General features: G+C 53.4%; 1 protein-coding gene across 4 annotated transcripts in view; it reads left to right on the top strand.

Annotated features, from left to right (window-relative positions):
* PDE4A (phosphodiesterase 4A) overlaps positions 1–19,532 on the top strand; it is a 48,742-nt gene that overhangs the window by 17,158 nt on the left and 12,052 nt on the right. For 2 of the 4 annotated variants that reach the window (XM_060094161.1, XM_060094160.1), the window contains 5 exons: positions 15,559–15,750; positions 16,670–16,706; positions 16,828–16,898; positions 17,698–17,747; positions 17,927–18,039. In XM_060094161.1, coding sequence (XP_059950144.1) covers positions 15,559–15,750; positions 16,670–16,706; positions 16,828–16,898; positions 17,698–17,747; positions 17,927–18,039 — 463 coding nt within the window. Of the gene's footprint in view, positions 1–1,556; positions 1,871–3,199; positions 3,361–15,558; positions 15,751–16,669; positions 16,707–16,827; positions 16,899–17,697; positions 17,748–17,926; positions 18,040–19,532 lie in introns of those variants that run through there. The other 2 variants (XM_060094162.1, XM_060094163.1) reach the window with 2 other exon arrangements.

Genomic DNA, 19,532 nt, shown 5'->3' with positions numbered 1-19,532 from the left:
TCATCCAACTTTGGGCCCCTTGACATGGGAGCCAACAGGTAGAGAGGGAAAGATATTCACAGAGGCAATTTAGATTTAAAGTAGAGATTTGCCCCATTTTCTTATTTTAAACAAGTTTCTCCCCCTTCCCTAACCCCAAAGAACTGTAGATAGGAGGGATAGGCTCTGGAATTATAACTAGCTAGCTGACTTTATTCAAGAATCATCTCTCTGAGTCTCAGTTTCCCCATCTGTGAGAGGGGATAATATGCCCCCCAGAAAGTCACAGTGGCTGGGCATGCAGAGTCACCACCACTGGACTCCACAGAAGTCAGTGCCGAGGGGAGGTTGGGTTCTTGGAGCCACCTCATGAGCTGTGGGGCCCCCAGTTCTAAGAGGTGCCTCAGAGATGCTAAGGAGTGGGAGGACTGGGGGATTCTTAGGAGTGTCTAGGGGCTGTGAGCACACTCCAGGCTTCTAGGGGTGTCTAAGACTTATAAGGCATGTCTCAGAGCCTGTAGGGGGTGCATTCTGGGGATGCCCCAAGCATTGTGAGTACATCTTGGATTCTGGGGGTAGCCTAGGGTTGTAGGCCTGTCTTAAGAGCTGTGGAGGAATCTAGTTGTGCCTCTGGGATCTGTGGGGGGCACCCCAGGATTTTGGTGGCATCCCCATGGTTATGGGAATATCCTCTGAGTCCTAAGGCACCCCTGAGGTAATGTTGGGTTCTCTGCACTTCTGGGGGCATCTCAGGAATGCTGTGGAGCTACTAGGGGAGGGGATCTGAGGGTTGTGGAAGCCTTCCCGAGGTCTGTAAGGGACCCTCGGATTTGGGGGGCCCCTCACGGAGATCTGTGGGAATGCTCTGTGGCTGTGGGGGATTCTTGGGGTGTTTGGAGGGTCTCTGCCTGACTCAGAGATGGTGGGACTGCCCCAGGGGATTTGGGGGACATCTGAGGAAGCATAGTGGTTGTCCTGGGATCTGAAGGGGTTTCTCGTGGACTCTCAGAGCACCTCTGGCATTTGTGGGTGCATCCTGGGATTGTTGGGGTGCCCCTGGAGTCTGTGGGCATGTTTCAGTAACAAAGAGGGGACATCTGGGGAGCTGTGAGAGTGTCCGGTGTCTATGGGAGCCTCTCAGAGCACCTTTGGGTTTTGTGGGGGAACCCAGGGATTTGGGGGGTACCTCTGGGTTGTGCGGGGACAGCTCAGGGATAGTAGGGGCACTCATTGGGATTGTGGAGATCTAAGTCTGAGGGACTCTGGGGATGCCTCTGAGGTCTGTAGTACCTCTCAACATCGTGGAGGCTGTGTGTGTGTGTGACAGCACCCCAGAGATCTGGGGGCATTCCAGGTGTTTGTAGAGATGCTTCCGGCGATTGTGAGGACGTCAGAGGGACTGCGGGGGACCCCTGGCGACTGTGGGGTGTCCCCGCCGCGGCCACGTGGGGGCCGCTGGCCCGCCCCGCCCCAGGGGCGGCCCCAGCGCGTAGCCGGAAGGGCCGAGGCGGCCAGGAGGGGTGGGGCCCGTGGGCCCGCGGGTAGGGCGGCCGGCCTGCGTGGGCCGCGCGGGGCGGGCGGCGCTGTTCCCCAGCGCCCGCCGAGGCCGGGCCGCCCTGCGGCCCCCACCCGCCCCCCGCTCCGAAGCCATGGCACGGCCGCACGGCCTGGGCCGCATACCCGAACTGCAGCTGGAGGTCTTCCCGGCGGCGGCAGCGGCGGCCACCGAGGACGAGGCATTCCTGCCCGAGCCCCCGGCCCCGCGCGCGCCCCGCCGCCCACGTTCGCCACCTTCCTCGCCTGTCTTCTTTGCCATCCCGTCCCCAACTTTCCGCAGGCGCCTTCGGCTTCTCCGCGGCTTTCAGGATTTCGGTCGCCAGGCGTGGGCTGGGTAAGTGCGCGCTGGTGGCTGTGGGTTCGAGTCCCCCCTGGCCATCAGGCGCGCGCCAGGGTCTGGGGTTCGTAGCTGGCTCTGTCAGCCTCACTTTTTTTCTTCCGTCACAGGGCAGCGATAAAAATCAAGTCTGCTCGCCAGGGTTGCCGTGGAGACATCTGATAAGGCATGCAGTAGTCGCTCAATAAACGCTATGTTCCTCCCACTTCCTGTGCAGACCTGAAGCTGCGGTTAGGCTTTGGGGGAGTGAAGCCAACCTGCCATCCAGGGTGATGTGGGGACGTGTGTTCAGTTGTGTTATCCTTAGTCCACAGGCCTGTGAAATGGGCCCAGCGCTGCCCTCTGGGGGTTGCCTTGCCAGGAGGCACTAGAATATTACCGCGTGCACCGAGCAAGGAGGGCAAATGGAAGTTCCCTTCCTGGCCAGACCCGGGGTGGGCCGCGGGGGCGGGCAGCTTGGGGGTGAGGAGCCTGGAGGCCACATCCGGTCTGGCTTTCCAGTGTCCGTTTATCTTGGAAACGGAGGTTGGCGGCCCGGAGGTAGGCGCGGGCTGGCTTCGGGGGCTTCTCCGGAGCCCGGAGAGGTCCTCTGGTTGCCCTTCTCCTCAATACTCTCCGCGTGCACTTGTTTAGAACCTGACTCCGGAGACACAGGCTGAGAGAGGGCACTGCAGGGACAGTACGCGGGCCCGCGTCCGGATTTGGGGACGAGATTGGGGCGGGAAGAGATAAGGAGGAGGGGTCGAGGCCCCTGGGAGGCCCGCGTGGGGTCGGGAAGGGTGTGTGGGGGGAAATCAGTGCCTGTCTCCGGTTTCTCTCTGTGTCTCTGTCTTCACCTCTGCCTCTCCTGTCTCTGTTACGCTGCCCCCAAGCCCCCAACTCCACCTCCCCCGCATCCATCATCCCTCCCCCGGGTTTTTGTCACCGGACCCCGCACTGCGCCCGCGGGCAAGTCTTTCCCCTCGCAGGACGCACGGCGTTCGGAGACCTCCAGGGGGCCCAGCTCGACGTCAGGGAAGGGGTGGAAAAGGCGGGGCCAGGGGAGGGCTCGGAACCCGGGAAACCGGAGCCCGGGGCACCCTCCGAGGCCCGGGGGAAGGGAGGCAGGCGGGAAGTATGCGCAGAGTTCCGCAGGGCCCCCGCAGGAGGAGGCAGGCGCAGAGCCCGCCCAGGCGCTGCGGACGGGGGGACGCCCGAACGCCCCGGGCCGTCCCTGGGGGGGTGGTCACCGGGAGGGCGGGTGTGGAGGCGGCGCCGGCGGCGGCCGCAGACACCTAGGGCCTGGAGAGCAGTGCGCGCCACACCACCGTGCAGCCGTCCCCATGCGCGCCCCGACGGTGCTTGGCACTCATGCGCTCCAGTGCAGCACCCCGGGCCCGACCCCGGCCCCCTGCCCTGGCACTGCCGCCCGCGGGCCCTGAGTCCCTGGTCCACTTCTCCTTCAGCGACGAGGACACCTGTTGGTACCCTCCAGGCAGATCTGTCAGGTGGGTGGCCCCTGGCCAGTCCCCTCCTTTGCCACCGGAGGGCTCTTGCTGCTGTGTGTGTGTGTGTGTGGTGGGGGGGTAGGGGAGCAATCTGCCTTGCGGGGAGCCCCCAAAGTGGTTTACAGGGTCTGTCTGGTCTGGAGCCTCACCCCCTTCCCTGGCCCTAAACTGTCTGGATGCTGCTGAGGGCTTCCTGCAGGTGGTGACCCCCAGAATGGGTGCTGGGTCCTGCCCCCTTCCTGCTTACCCAAGATGGGATCCCTTAACCCTCTTCGTGCCCCAAATCTGGGCTTCTGGCATTCACCGTAACAGCAAATATGGGTGTCCCGCATCACCCGGGCTCCACTCCCGGGCTACTGGCCTCAAGCCATGTCCCTCCGGCCCTGCTCTGCTCAGTGCCTCCAGCCTTACCCTCCCTTCTTCCTTGCTGGGGCTGCCAGGATGAAAACCAAGCTGGGGTGGGGGTGGGGAGGAGGTTCCTGCTGGAACTCCTGGTGGGTATTTAGAATCAGCTGGACAGCGCTGAGGCAGAGAAGTGGTCTTTAGGTTCTCAGAGTTCTCAGGGTGCTCCAGCCTTGTACCTGCTCCCCTGCACCAACCCCTTCAGACACCCAGACATGCACATGCTCTCCCACATGGATACACACACTCCACATGTGCAGCTACACAGGACACAAACACAGACACACCCACACACAGGGTAATCGAGGTCACCTGGTGTGTACTGTGCTAGGCATGGGTCTTCTGGCTGACAGGGCCAAAAAGAGAACCCCACAGGTGACCCATGGCCATGGTGACAAACACCACAGAAACCCTGGTCTCACACAGCCTCGCATACACTGCACTGACCCCAGGAACACACTGTCACTGCAACACACACCCAGGCCCGATTCCCACCTGGACATGGCCACACACGGGAGCTTTCATACCTCATACCCACTGAGGAGTCAGGGCCCGTGTGCAACACACAGGTACCCTCTCCCAAGGTCATACAGACCACAGACACAGACATAGATACACAGATTCACACAGGCACCACCAACACCCAGACCCCACTCACACACACACATGTACAAATACACACAGACAACTATATGCACACAAGGGCTCCTGAGCGTGCACACACACCCTGACTCACACATACACCGACCCTTCTTGCAACCCAGACCTACAAACTGCCGTGTCACCTGGCACCACGCGCCCTCCTGGCAGACACACACCAGCGCCCGCCCCCAACCTCCGTGTGACCTTCACAAAGCAAATGCCAGGCCTTTCCATGAAGCCTGCCTGGCACCTCCTACAAGGCAGTCAGGTGGAGTGGGGCAGGGAGCCCAGGGAGATGCCAGGCCTGCCTGGGGGAGACAGACACCCAGTGATTTACTGGGCAGCCTTGTAGCCCGGCTGCCCTGGTTCAAATCCTTGCTTTACCACTAGCAAAGTTACTCATCCTGTTTGTACCTCAGTTTCTTTCTCTGGAAAATGGGGCATTAGTACACATTCAGGCATAGCAGAGTGCCTAGCTTGTGACATTCAGTAGCAGTTGGCTACTTTCATTGTTATGATCTTTACCAACTGGGATGTGTCCCCTTTCCTGGCCACCCCCCTCCCCTGCTTGCTTCTTTCCCATCGGCCCCTGCAGCAGAACTCTCTGAAGCCTGGATCTGCCCCTAGGCTGCACAGTCCTGCAGAGGCCCAATCTGATGCTCTGGGAGCCCAGGTGGGCAGGCCTCGGGGCCCCAGAGGGGTGGAGGCAGGTAGCAGCTTCAAATGAGAATGCCATTAAGCGGTCAGCCTGTCCAAAGGGGAGGCTTGGGCAAGTTGTTTCCTTTGTGATGAAGTGTCTGGGTGTGTGGCTGTGATGTCAGGGCCTGTCGGCTGCCCTTGACTCTGATTTGTGGCTTCAGGTCCTATTGGGACATTGCTGGAACAGCCTCCAGCCTGATTTTGGCCACCCTGAGCAGTGGCAGGTCAGGGAGGGGTGAGTCCCCACAGCTCTGGGGTTTGTTCTGAGGGGACCACCCCCCCATACACACACACACACACACACAAACACACACACTCAGGCTGCAGTTCAACAGGCCCGATTCTCTCTCCTCTGCCCTTCCACAGCCCAGGGGACATTCGCTCCTGGAAGCACAAACAGCAGGGCCCCAGGGAGCCTCTTCTTCCCATCCTGGCCTCTGGGCTCCTGCTTACGTGAGCTGAGTCCCCTGGGGCTGCAGGATCTGCCCGCAAGGCTAGTCGGGCGCCCTCTGGACTTGGGTCTCACCTTCCCCCAACGAACTGTGGCTTCAGTTCCTGGGGCGGGGTTGAGGCCCTCAGTATGGAGCTATGTTCCTCTCCCCTCCACAGGGGCACTCAGCAGAGCCAGAACCTCCAGGCTGGGCCTTGGGAGACAGGACATGGTTCGCAGGCAGCAAGGCCACCAACCCCTCACTGCCTTTCTGCACCTCAGCCTCCTCATTGACCCAGGACGTTAACAGAACCCAACTCACAGAGTTAGTGGGAGACCTCATTGGGTTCACGTGTACAAAGCACTTTGATAGTGCCAGGCACACGGCAGATACTGAATAAGTATCTTATTATTATTACTATAAACTTAAAGGATCTAACCTGGCACCCAGTACACAGCAGGTGCTTAATAAATGGGCATTATCATCAAAGGCCCAAGCTCATGATCTAAGAGTATTTTCATTCCTGAGTGTGTGTTGTTTTTTTTTGGTGGGGGGCTGCATTTGGTCCTCGTTGCTGCGTGCGGGCTTTCCCTCTACTTGCGGTGAGCGGGGGCTACTCTTCGTTGCAGTGCAGGGGCTTCTCACTGTGGTGGCTTCTCTTGTTGCAGAGCACAAGCTCTAGGCGCGCAGGCTCAGTACTTGTGGTGCGTGGGCTCAGTTGCTCCATGGCATGTGGTATCTTCCCGGACCAGGGCTCGACCCGTGTTCCCTGCATTGGCAGGCGGATTCTTAACCACTGCGCCACCAGGGAAGTCCCTGAGTGTGTTTTTGTTTTTGTTTTTAATTTAATTTAAAAAATTAACCTAAAGTAAAATTCACCTTGCTTTTGGCTGCGCTGAGCAGCTTGTGGGATCTTAGTTCTGCGACCAGGGATCGAACCAGGGCCCTGGCAGTGTAAGCGCAGAGTCCTAACCACTGGACTGCCAGGGAATTCCCAAAATTCAACCTTTTTAGTATATATTGCATAAGGGTTTTTTTTAAATTGTGGTAAAATGTGCATAATAAAATTTACCATTTTAACTTGAGTGTACAATTCAGTCATTAAGTACAACCACAGTGTTGTGCAACCATCACCACCATCCATCTCCAGGATTTTTTCATCTTCCTAAGCTGAAACTCTGTCCCCATTAAACACTAACTCCCCATTCCCACTCCCTCAGCCCCTGGCACCCACTATTCTACTTTCTGTTTCTATGAATTTGACTCCTCTAGGGACCTCACGTAAGTGGAATTGTACAATATTTGTCCTTTTGTGTCTGGCGTATTTCATCTAGCGTAATGTTTTCAAGGTTCATTCATGTTGAAACATGCATCAGAATTTCCTTTCTTTTTAAGGCTGAGTAATATTTCATTGTATATATATACCACATTTTCTTTATTCACCCATTAATGGGCATTTGAGTTGTTTCTACCTTTTTGGCTGTTGTAAATAATGCCGCTATGAACATTGGTGTACAAGTATCTGTTTGAGTCCTGCCATTCAATTCTTTGGGGTGTATATATTTAGGAGTAGCTTTGCTGGATCACATGGTAATTCTGTACTCAAGTTTTTGAGGAGCTGCCAAACTCTTTTCCACACTGGCTTCACCATTTTATATTCCCACCAGCAGCGCACAAGTATTCCAATTCCTCCACGTGCTCCCCAACACTTGCTATTTTCCTTTTTTTTTTTTTAAATAATAGCTATCCTGATGGGTATGCAGTGGTATCTCATTGGGATTTTTTAAAATATAAATTTAGTTATATTTGGCTGCGTTGGGTCTTCGTTGCTGTGCGCGGGCTTTCTCTAGCTGTGGTGATCGGGGGCTACTCTTCATTGCAGTGCGCGGGCTTCTCATTGCGGTGGCTTCTCTTATTGTGCAGCATGGGTTCTAGGTGCGTAAACTTCAGTAGTTGTGGCATGCGGGCTCACTAGTTGTGGCTCGCGGGCTCTAGAGCGCAGGCTCAGTAGTTGTGGCACATGGGCTTAGTTGCAACGTGGCATGTGGGACCTTCCCGGACCAGGGATTGAGCCCGTGTCCCCTGCACTGGCAGGCGGATTCTTAACCACTATGCCATCAGGGAAGTCCCTCTCATTGGGGTTTTGATTTGCATTTCCCTAATGACCAATGGTGTTGAGCATCTTCTCATGTTTATTGTCCATCTGTATATCTTCTGTGAAGAAATGTTTATTTAAGTGCTTTTCCCACTTTTTTTTTTTTTTTTTTTTTTTTTTTGCCACGCACGTGGCTTGTGGGATCTTAGTTCCCCAACGAGGGATCAAACCCGGGCCCTCAACAGTGAGAGCACGGAGTTCTAACCACTGGACCACCAGGGAATTCTCTCCCACTTTTTCTTCTTTTTTTGCGGTACGGGGGCCTCTCACTGTTGTGGCCTCTCCCGTTGTGGAGTACAGGCTCCGGACGTGCAGGCTTAGCAGCCATGGCTCACGGGCCCAGCCGCTCTGCGGCATGTGGGATCTTCCCGGACCGGGGCACAAACCCGTGTCCCCTGCATCGGCAGGAGGACTCTCAACCACTGCGCCACCAGGGAAGCCCCCCTCCCACTTTTTAATTGGGTTGTTTGTTTTGTTGTTGTTGAGTTTTAGGAGTTCTTTACATAGTCTAGAACATTAATCCCTTGTCAAATATGAGATTTGCAAAAACGTTCTCCCGGGACTTCCCTGGTGGTCCAGTGGTTAAGACTCCATGCTTCCACTGCAGGGTGCACAGGTTCAATCCCTGGTCGGGGAACTAAGATCCTGCATGCCCCGTGGTGCAGGCAAAAACAAGCAAACAAGCAAACCAAAAAAACGATTTTAAAAAATGTTCTCGGGCCTCCCTGGTGGCGCAAGTGGTTGAGAGTCCGCCTGCCGATGCAGGGGATACGGGTTCGTGCCCCGGTCTGGGAGGATCCCATATGCCGCAGAGCGGCTGGGCCCGTGAGCCATGGCCGCTGAGCCTGCGCGTCCGGAGCCTGCGCGTCCGGAGCCTGTGCTCCGCGACGGGGGAGGCCACAACAGTGAGAGGCCCGCATACCGCAAAAAAAAAAAAAAAAAAATGTTCTCCCATTCTGTGGATTGCCTTTTCACTCCCTGAATAGTGTCTTTTTAAAAATTTATTTTTATTTATTCTTATTATTTTTTTTTTTTGGCTGCATTGGGTCTTCGTTGCTGCACGCCAGCTTTCTCTAGTTGCGGTGAGCAGGGGCTACTCTTCGTTGCGGCACAAGGGCTTCTCATTGCGGTGGCTTCTCGTTGTGGAGCACAGGCTCTTGGTGTGCGGGCTTCAGTAGTTGTGGCACGCGGGCTCAGTAGTTGTGGCGCACGGGCTTAGTTGCTCCGAGGCATGTGGGATCTTCCCAGACCAGGGCTCTAACCCGTGTCCCCTGCATTGGCAGGCAGATTCTTAACCACTGCATCGCTAGGGAAGCCCCTGAGTAGTGTCTTTTGATGCACAAAGGTTTTTAACTTTGATGAACTCCAATTTATTCTTATGTTGCCTGTACTTTTGATGTCATATCCAAGAAATCACTGCCAAATCCAATGTCATGAAGCTTCTAAGAGTTTTATAGTTTTAGCCCTTATGCTTAGGTCTTTGATCTAGTTGGGGTTAATTTTTGTATATGGCGTAAGGTAAGGTTCCAACTTCATTCTTTTGTAAGTGGATAACCAGTTTTCCCAGCACCATTTGTTGAAAAGACTGTCCTTTCTCCATTGAATGGTTTTGGCTCCCTTGTTGAAAATCATTTGACCCCCATGTATGTGCGGGTTTATTTCTGGGCTCTCTATTCTATTCCATTGGACTATACATCTGTCTTATACAGTACCACACTGTTTTGATTACTGTGCTTTGTAATAAGTTTTGAAACCAGGAAGTGTGAGTCCCCCAACTTTGTTCTTCTTTTCCAAGGTTGTTTTGGCTCTTCAGCTTCCTTGAGATTCCATATGAATGCTAGGATGGATTTTTTTTTCCTACAAGGAACATTGTTGGGTTTTTTAATTATTTTTTTCATTTATTTATTTATTTTTTGGCTGCATTGGGTCTTCGTTGCTGTATGCGGGCTTTCTTTAGTTGCAGCGAGTGGGGACTACTCTTCATTGTGGTATGCGGGCTTCTTATTGCGGTGGCTTCTCGTTGTGGAGCACGGGCTCTAGGTGGATGGGCTTCAGTAGTTGTGGCGCTCAGGCTCAGTAGTTGTGGCACATGGCCTTAGTTGCTCTGCGGCATGTGGGATCTTCCCGGACCAGAGATCGAACCTGTGTCCCCTGCATTGGCAGGTGGATTCCTAACCACTGCATCACCCGGGAAGTCCTGAACATTGTTGGGATTTTGATGTGTACCTTTTTTTTTTTTTTTTTTGCGGTACGTGGGCCTCTCACTGTTGTGGCCTCTCCCGTTGCAGAGCACATGCTCCAGACGCGCAAGTTCAGCGGCCATGGCTCACGGGCCCAGCCGCTCCACGGCATGTGGGATCTTCCCAGACCGGGGCACGAACCCGTATCCCCTGCATCGGCAGGCAGACTCTCAACCACTGCGCCACCAGGGAAGCCCCATTGTTGGGATTTTGATAGGGATGGCATTGAATCTGTAGATTGCTTTGGGTAGTATGGACATCTTGACATTATTAAGTCTTCCAGTCCATGAATATGGTATGTCTTTCCATTTATTCGTGTTTTTAATTTCTTTCAGCAACATTTTGTAGTTTTCAGTATACAGAGGTTTTGCCTCCTTGGTTAAGTTTATTCCTAAGTATCTTAATCATTCTGATGCTATGGTAAGTGGAATTGTTTTCTTAATATCCTTTTTGGTTTGTTCATTGTTAAGGGCATAGAAAAGCAACTGACTTTTGTGTGTTGATTTTATATCCTGCAACTTGGCTAAATTCATTTATTAGTTGTATGAATTTTGACACATGTAATCCCCACCACTGGCTTCTTTCTCTTAGCAAAATTCATTTGAGAGTCATCCAAATTATTTTGTGTTTGAGTAGTTAAAAAGGAAACTGTTTCTTTCTACTTTTGCAGAAAACTTCTGACACAAAATGTGTTTGGTTTTTTCCCCACACCAACCCATTCTCCAATACTCTATGGACATTAACTGGGTGAACTACAGTTTAATTCAATTCTGACACTAACTGGAGTTCGTGCAGATCCCACAGGTTAAAGGCTCAGTCCCACAAGACCTCCCCCACCTGTGTGTCACCTGTGCTTTTGGGCGACCAGCTATAAATCAGAGGTACCTACAACCCCCTCCTCTGGTTTGATAATTTGTTAGAACGGTTCACAGAACTCAGGAAACCAGTTTACTTACTAGATTGCTGCGTTGTTTGTTTTTTTTTTTTTTTAATTTTTTTAAAATTCATTTTTTGTATTCCCCTCCTGGTTTATTTTAAAAGATACAACTCAGGAACAGCCAGATGGAAGCGATACATAGAAAAAGGAATTGGGGGAGGGACTTGGAGCTTCCCCAGGTGCGCCACCTTCCCAGCACCTTGATATGTTCAGCAACCCAGCAGCTCTCCAAACCGGGTCATTCAGGGATTTTGATGGTGGCTTCATTATGTAGTCACGATTGACTAAACCATTGGCCATTCCACTGGTGATTAACTCAACCTCCAGTCCTGGTCCCTGAACTGGTCCAGCCTCTCTAATCACATGGTTGGCTCTCCTGGCAACCAGCCCCCATCCGGAGGCTGTCCAGGAGTCCCTAGCAGTCAGTCATCTCGTTAGCTTACAAAAAGATACCTAGGGCTTCCCTGGTGGCGCGGTGGTTGAGAGTCCGCCTGCCGATGCAGGGGACACGGGTTCGTGCCCCGATCCCGGAAGATCCCACATGCCGTGGAGCGGCTGGGCCCGCGAGCCATGGCCGCGGAGCCTGTGTGTCCGGAGCCTGTGCTCCGCAACGGGAGAGGCCACAGCAGTGAGAGGCCCGCGTACAGCAAAAAAAAAAAAAAAAAAAAAAAAAAGATACCTATTACTGTGGAGATTTCCAGGGTTTTAGGAACTGTGTGCCAGGAAACCAAGGCTGAGACCAAATATATATATTTATTCTTTCACAGTACTTATGGTCCCCGACTTATGATAGTTCAACTTATGATTTTTCAACTTCATAATGATGTGAAAGCAATACGGATTCAGTAGAAACCGTACCTCAAATTTTGATATTTTCCTGGGTTAGTAACATGTGGTCTGATTCTCTCTTGTGATCCTGGGCAGCGGCAGCAAGCTGCAGCTCCCAGCCAGCCACTCAATCATGAGGGTAAACAATTGATACACTTACAACCGTTCTAGACCCATACAACCACTCGGTTTTTCAGTTTCAGTACAGTACTCCATAAATTACATGAGATATTCGGCACTTTATTATAAAATACGCTTTGTGTTAGATTATTTTGCCCAACTGTAGGCTAATGTAAGTGTTCTGAGCACGTTTCAGATAGGCTAGGCTACTCTGTGATGTAGGTAGTTTAGGTGTATTAAATGCGTTTTCAGCTATCGATATTTTCAATTTATGGTGGATTTATCAGGACATAACCCTGTCATAAGTCAAGGAAGATCTGTAGTTCATGTTTGTGTTTTTGAAATTGCTGAATAGTATTCCATGGCATGGATCTGCTACAGTTTATCCATTCACCAGTTGACGCACACTTGATTTGGTTGTTTGTAGTTTTTGGTGACTATGAACAGAACTGCTATAAACATCAGTCAGCAGGTTTTTGAGTAGAAGTATGTTTTTCTTTATCTTGGGTAAATATATAGGAGTGGATTTGTTGGCTTGTAAAATAAGCGTGTGTTTAATTTCATAAGAAACTGACCAACTGTCTTCCAGAGTGGCTGTACCACTTTGCATTCCCATCAGCAATGAATGGGAGTTCCAGTTGCTCTGAATCCTTATCACCACTTGATATCGTTGTCAGTTTTTGTTTGTTTAGCATCCTAGTAGGTGTGAAGTGATAGTTCATGGTTTTAATTTGCATTTCCCTAAGGAGGAATGATGTTTCCTGTGCTGATTTGCCATCTGTATATCTTCTTTAGTGAACTGACCATACTTTTGCTCATTTTTTCACTGAGTTATTTGTCTTCTTATTATTGAGTTTTCAGAGTTCATCATGTACGCTGGCTACAAGTCCTTTGTCAGATATTTTCTCCCAGTCTATAGCTTGTCTTTTTATTCTCTTGACAGTGTCTTTTGCAGAGCAGTTTTCAATGTTTTTAAAACGTTTTTTGAAGTTTGCTTTTAAAAGAAGTTGGAATTTTTGACTATTTAAAATTTCTCGTTTCTTTTTTTTTTTTTTTTTTTTTTCTTTTTGCGGTATGCGGGCCTCTCACTGTTGTGGCCTCTCCCGTTGCGGAGCACAGGCTCCGGATGCGCAGGCCCAGCGGCCATGGCTCACGGGCCCAGCCGCTCCGCGGCATATGGGATCTTCCCAGACCGGGGCACGAACCCGTATCCCCTGCATCGGCAGGCGGACTCTCAACCACTGCGCCACCAGGGAGGCCCAATTTCTCGTTTCTTTACTAAAATTGGAACATCTGGTTGGTCAGGGTCCCCAGCTCCACTCTGCTTTTTATGTTGGCCACCTGACCCCTGGAAACATTTGCTCTAATGGGAGGAATGTGCTCTGATGGGGGTCAAGTCAGCAGAGGGCAGCAGTTAACATTTTGGTCTGAGGAATCACAAGACTTTGGTTGAATTCTGACCCCACCATGACCTTACTGTGTGACGCAGAGCCAGTCATTCTCCTCTCTGAACCCTAGTTTCTTCATCTGTAAAATGGAGGCAATGAAGTCATTCCCCATTCCCTCACCCCAGGACTGGCCCGGAAAAAAGGCTCAATGTACGGAAGTTGATATCACTGTCCTGGCCTAGGAGATTTCAGATTTATTTCTTGGCAGAGGGAACATTCAAATAAAATCTTAGGCTGACATTCAGTAGTAGGACCAGAAAGGGAGGGAGGGTTCTATTTCTTCCCCCTACCCCCTGGTACCCACCAGAGCATTGCCTGAAGTCGGCTGACCAGTCTACTAACCCCCTCACTTTAAGAGTAACAGACCAGAGAAGTCAGTGACCTTCTTGAAGTCACACAGCATGTCACAGGCACACAGCTCCCCACTCTCATCCTCAAATCTTCATACTGATTGCCTTGCTGAGTTCACTCCCCAAGTGACATATATGGGGCTGATAGACTTAATAGTTGCCAATGTTTTCTGAGCTCTTTATTAGGCACCATTCTGAGCGTTTTGCCTGTATTAACACTGGTCACCTGGATGACCTGAGGCAGATGGTGGTTGTCCCCATTTTGTAGATGAGGAAACTGAAATTCCATCTTTCCCTCAAGTTACACAGCCGGGAAGTGGCACAGCCAGCTTTTCCCTGACTCATCCTGAGGGTCTGTCTTGCCAGTGCCACCAGGCTGTGTCCTGTCTCTATGTCATCTGTCTGTATTTCTGCTCCGGCCACACCAGTTTCCTTTTTGGTCCTCCAACAAAAACCAAATCCTTCCAGCGGGCCTTTGCACTTGCTGTTTCCTCACCCTGGAGTACTTTCTCCTACCTCCTGACCTGTGGCCTACACCTTCTCATCTTTCAGGACCTGCTCCTGAAAGATATCCTGGAGATATCACTTCCTCAGAGAGGCCTGTCTCAACCATATCAGCTAAAATCCCCTCTCCAGTCACCCACCTCATTTTTTTTTTTTTTTTTTTTTTTGTGGTACACGGGCCTCTCTCTGTTGCGGCCTCTCCCGTTGTGGAGCACAGGATCCGGACGCGCAGGCTTAGCGGCCATGGCTCACGGGCCCAGCCGCTCCATGGCATGTGGGATCTTCCCGGACCGGGGCACGAACCTGTGTCCCCTGCATCGGCAGGCGGACTCTCAACCACTGCGCCACCAGGGAAGCCCTACCCACCTCATTTTAATTCTCTGCATGGCAGTCCGTATATTCATTCATTCACTCATACATTGATAGACATCTATTGGGCATCCAGTGCGTGCCAGGCCATGTTCTTGGCCTAAAGTATACAGTAGTGAACAAAGCAGACAAAAGTCCTTGCCCTGCAGAGCTTAGTTCTAGAAGGGAAGGCAAATAGTGAAGAGTAAAATATAGAATGTGTCAGGTAAGTAGTATTTATTTTAAGGAAGGGAAATGTGAAATATAAGGGCAGGGGTTGACATTTTAGATGGGTTGGTCAGGAGAGGCCTTCCTGAGGAGGCAACATTTGAGAAGGGGCCTGAAGGAAGTGAAGGAGGAGCCAGTGGAGATCTGGGCAAGGGATGTTGCAAAGGCCCTGATGCAGGAATGTATCTGGAATGTTAAGGAACAGTAAGGCAGCCATTATGGCTGGAGCAGAGTACGTGAGGGGTAGACTGGGAGGTCGTGGGGCAGGGTCTGTGGGCACAGCGAGGACTTCGGCTTTTGCTTTGAGTGAGCTGGGAGCCACAGAAGGTTCTGAGAAGAGGAGCGATGTGACCTGACTCAGGTGTTCACAGGCTCCCTCTGGCCGCTGTAGGAGAGCAGACTGAGGGGCAAAGACAGGAGCTGGGGACCAGGGCAGAGGCGAATGTACTGGTCCAGGCAAGTGATAGGGTGGGGCTGGCCGAGGCAGGGGTGCAAAGCGGACAGATTCTGAACAAATTTGGTTGATTTGAAGTGCAAAGGAAAAAACAGAGCCAAGGAAGACCCCACGACTTTTGGGGTGTGCATTGCTGCTAGGTTAACCTTTTGATAGTCTAGCCCTCCCCGTGTCATCTCTGTGAGGGCAGCTCATGGTCTGTCTTGGTCCCTGCTGTGTCTCCAGCTCCTGCAACAGGACCTGGCCCACAAAGGCGCTCAGTCACTGATCTCTGTCATTTCCTGTCTCCCATCTCTTTTGGGGTACCTGTCTCCCTGCCAGGAATTTCCTTGGTCCCCTTATTCCTCTTGACCCACCCCCCACAATGCCATCTCAGCACCCCCTGACCCCTCTTCCTGCCCGCCCCTTGCAGCTTGGAGGCGGAGAATGGGCCAACGCCATCGCCAGGCCGCAGCCCCCTGGACTCGCAGGCGAGCCCGGGACTCGTGCTACACGCTGGGGCGGCCACCAGCCAGCGCCGAGAATCCTTTCTTTACCGCTCAGACAGCGACTATGACATGTCACCCAAGACCATGTCCCGGAACTCGTCGGTCACCAGCGAGGCGTGAGCACCCCCGGTCCCTACCTGCCAGCTCTTCCAGGCCTGGCCCCGGCACAAGCTGCCCTTCCCAGCAAGGAGGGGGACACTGCCCAAGTCCCCGTCCACCTGCACACCCCTAGTGAAAAGTAAACAGCACCCGTATCCCCTGTCGAGGGCTCAGCCCCTCTGTAGCATGTCCACCCGGTGGCGTATGAGCGCCCACCCTATCTCTGCCCCCTGCCCAGCCACGCTGAACCCCTCCCTCAGGCCCAGCCCGGACTCAAGTCCATATAGTCCCCGCCTACCCAACCTGCCCAAGCCCACTCCTACCCCTTGGTTTTTGGGGACCTGGCCCACCTCATCCCGTCTCCCCAAAAGAAGGGAGCCCCTCCTGGCCACCACTTCCTTCCAGTGTGTCCATCTTGGCTGACCCCCTCTTCCTCCCCCAACTCCAGGCTTCCCAAAGCCAGTCCCCCTTATCATGACCACCTGTGGAGGTGAGAGCATTCCTAACCTCTTCAGCCCCCTTCCCTCTCACCCAGTCCTCCAGCCCTGCCCCTACCCATCGAGGCATCCATCTCACCTCCCCACAGCTCCTTCCGGCCCTCCGCCCCCTCTCCGCCACTGGTCTCCCCAAGCCCAGCCCCTATGGTGTGTTCATCGCCCTCCTTTTGTCTCTCCGCCCACCCACCCCCCACCCCACCCACACCCCTGAGCCCTTCTCCCTGCCCGGCCCCCCACAGTGTGGCCACCCTTGTGAGGTGTAAGTGTCCTCACCCCACCAACCCACAGAGCCCCCTTCTTGCCCACAAGCCTCCCCAGGCCCAGCTCCCCCCAGAGTGACCCCCCCCAGAGACTTGCTTCCCTGCACCCCAGCCCCTCTCCACCCCGGGCCCTTGGGGGTCCCACTGTGAGGACCCCTGATCTGGCCCTGTCCTTGTAGGCATGCAGAGGACCTCATCGTGACACCGTTCGCCCAGGTAAGACCCCCTCCCCTAAGGAGGGAGGGGCTCTAACCTTACCCCACACTTGGGGACAGGGGCCCAGCCCCCGCTGCCCCTCTGGGTGGACCACTTTCCTCACTGTGGCTCCCCAACTCAGGTGCTGGCCAGTCTCCGGAGCATTCGCAGCAACTTCTCCCTCCTGACCAATGTGCCCATTCCCAGCAACAAGTAAGTGGAGGCTGGGCCCCAATGCCCCATGATCATGAGGCTCAGCACACCTGGGTTCAACTCTCCGTGCTGCTGTGTGACCTCAGGCAGGCACTTGACCTCTCTGAGCCTCTTTTCAAGTGACAGCTCCCTCTGAGCCAGTAAATCATTGTGATTTGAATGCCTAAGACGCAGAAACTTTTATAAGTAAAGACGGAGGGGTCTGGACAGAGTTCTTAGGTGGCCAGCCACCCCAGCCTCTGGGCCACTCCTGGCCCTGATGCCAACTTGCTGGGCAAATAGCATCCTCTGGTGCCTCTGTTTCCCCTCCATAATATGGGAATTTAATAGTGTCTCCATTAGAGAGCTGCTATGAGGAGTTCAGAAGGTGATATATAGAAAGTGCTTGAATATTGCCCAGCACATAGTAAGTGCTCACTAAATAGAAGTAGTTCTTATTATTTGGGGGCAGGGGTGTGGCTGAGAGCTGCTGGTCCCTCTGGGAGTCGGGGGCAGAGCCATCCTCAAGTTCAAGGAGCTGGGGGGAGGGGTGGTCAGGAAAGCAGGGACTGGAGACACAGGACCTAACCCTACCAGCCGTGTAGTCTTGAGGAAGCCAGTTCACCTCCTGGAGCATCAGTTTCCTCATCTGTAAAATGGGTTCTTGTGGGGCTATGTGAGAGGCTGTGGGCAGAGTACATGGCAGCATGCCTGGGACACAGAGAGGGCTCAGAAAAAGGAAAATCAGCACTCTTCATGGACAGGGGGAAGCAGAGATGGGGGAAGACCAGGCTGTTGTTGGAGCCCCATTTCTTTTCAGGCGGTCCCCGCTGGGTGGCCCAACCCCCGTCTGCAAGGCCACGCTATCAGGTAACTAAGCCCCGGGGGATGGGAAAGACCCCTCTTGCTGCCCCAGTGGGGGGTCCCTCACCCGGGGAGCCTGCCTCACCCCCCTCTCCCTGCACCCTACTCACCTGGTGGGCCCCCATCACCTCTGGGGGTCTGCATGTGGACCTCCTCAGTCACTGCCCCGGCTGCCCTTTCTCCAGAAGAGACGTGTCAGCAGTTGGCCCGGGAGACGCTGGAGGAACTCGACTGGTGTCTGGAGCAGCTGGAGACCATGCAGACCTACCGCTCTGTCAGCGAGATGGCATCCCACAAGGTGTGCAAGGCCTGTCGGGTGGGGCCGCCTGCTGGGGTGGGGTTAACTGTGGGGCGTGGCTGGTGGGCGTGGTCAGCCTGTGGCTGGAGCCTATGGGGTGGGGCCAATCCCTGGGCGGACTTGGTAGCATCTATAGATTCTGACTTCTCCCAGGGCTGGGGGGCCCTGGTGTGTATGTGTGTGCGTGTTTGTGAGTGTGTGTGTCCGTAGGCGACCATCTCTCCTGGGGGGTGGGTTGTATGTTTGTATGGTTTATGAATGTGTATCTGTGGCTATGGGTCTATGTGGCTGTTGATTTGTTGGCTACACATTTGCAGCATGGGAAGGTGTGTTCCAATAGGATCCGGCAGGAGTGGCATGCACGTGTGTATCTATGGAGTGTGTATGGGTGTGCACAGCTGATTGCGCGGGGCTGTAAGTGTGGGGGGCTGTGGCAGAGGGGTGTGTATGTCTAGAGGTGTGAGTTGGTCCAGATGTGAATCTGAGTGTATATCTCCATGTGTTTGTAACTCTGTGTGTGTGTGCGTGTGCGTATGTGTGCGCGCTTGCAGGGCTGCGGGAGAGGGTGCAAGGCTTCCATGTACAGCTGTGCAGACTGTGCACTGCACAACTCCAGGGGACACCATTCAGAAAGCAGGCAATGTGAATGACACTTCCTGGGGTTGTGCAGCATGGTAGCAGCCCTTGTGGGAGGATGCCTCTCAGGAAATGAATGTGCAGGTAGAGATGTCTGTGTTGGGGGGTGCATACACCCATGGGTGGAGGTTTGTCTGGAAACATGTGAGTCTGAGGGCGCTTGTGTCCCTGAGGGTGTGTTGAGCATCCGAGAATGTGACTGTCTCTGAATGTAGGTCTGTGGGTGTATTTCTGCGATGGGGTGTGTGCGTGTGTATCTGTGGGTATGAGTGTGAGTATCCCCTTATGGATTTGTCAGGGCACATATGTGTCTAAGGACACATGGGTATTTGTGTTTGTTTACAAGTGTGTCTGTGGGTGTGTTGAGTGTGTCTGTATCTAGGTGTTTAGCCCTTAGTGTGTGTCTCCACATCTGAGTGTGAGTCTGCGTTCTTGGAAGGGGTGTGTCTGAAGGCGTTTGTATTTCTGTGAGGTCAACTATATACCTATAAATGTGTTGAACAACAGAGGTGTGACTCTGTGTGTGTGTGTGTGTGTGTGTGTGTGTGTGTGTGTGGTCAGCAAAGGACGGAGAGCATTTGGGTGTTGGAGTGTATTCAAGTGCATGAGTGTGTCAAGTGTCTGGTTGTATCGGTGTGGAAGGTGTGTCTGAGTGTGGGTGTGTCTGTGTGTGGAGCATGTGGGTGTGTGTCTGTCTCTGGGTGTGTCCACGGAGGGGGCACGTCCTCTCCAGGGTGTGTGTGCCTCCCTGCCTCTCCCCAGCAGCCCCAGCTGGGTCCTGCCTGAGGCCCGTGGGCTCCAATGCCCCTTTAACGCCCCCCCCACCTCCAGCACCACCTGACATCGAGTGCAGCCTG

This window comes from Mesoplodon densirostris, chromosome 3, assembly GCF_025265405.1.
Source record: "Mesoplodon densirostris isolate mMesDen1 chromosome 3, mMesDen1 primary haplotype, whole genome shotgun sequence".
Lineage (NCBI taxonomy): Eukaryota > Metazoa > Chordata > Mammalia > Artiodactyla > Ziphiidae > Mesoplodon > Mesoplodon densirostris.
Note: the sequence above shows the minus strand (reverse complement) of the source record. Positions and strands in the feature narration are given on the sequence as shown.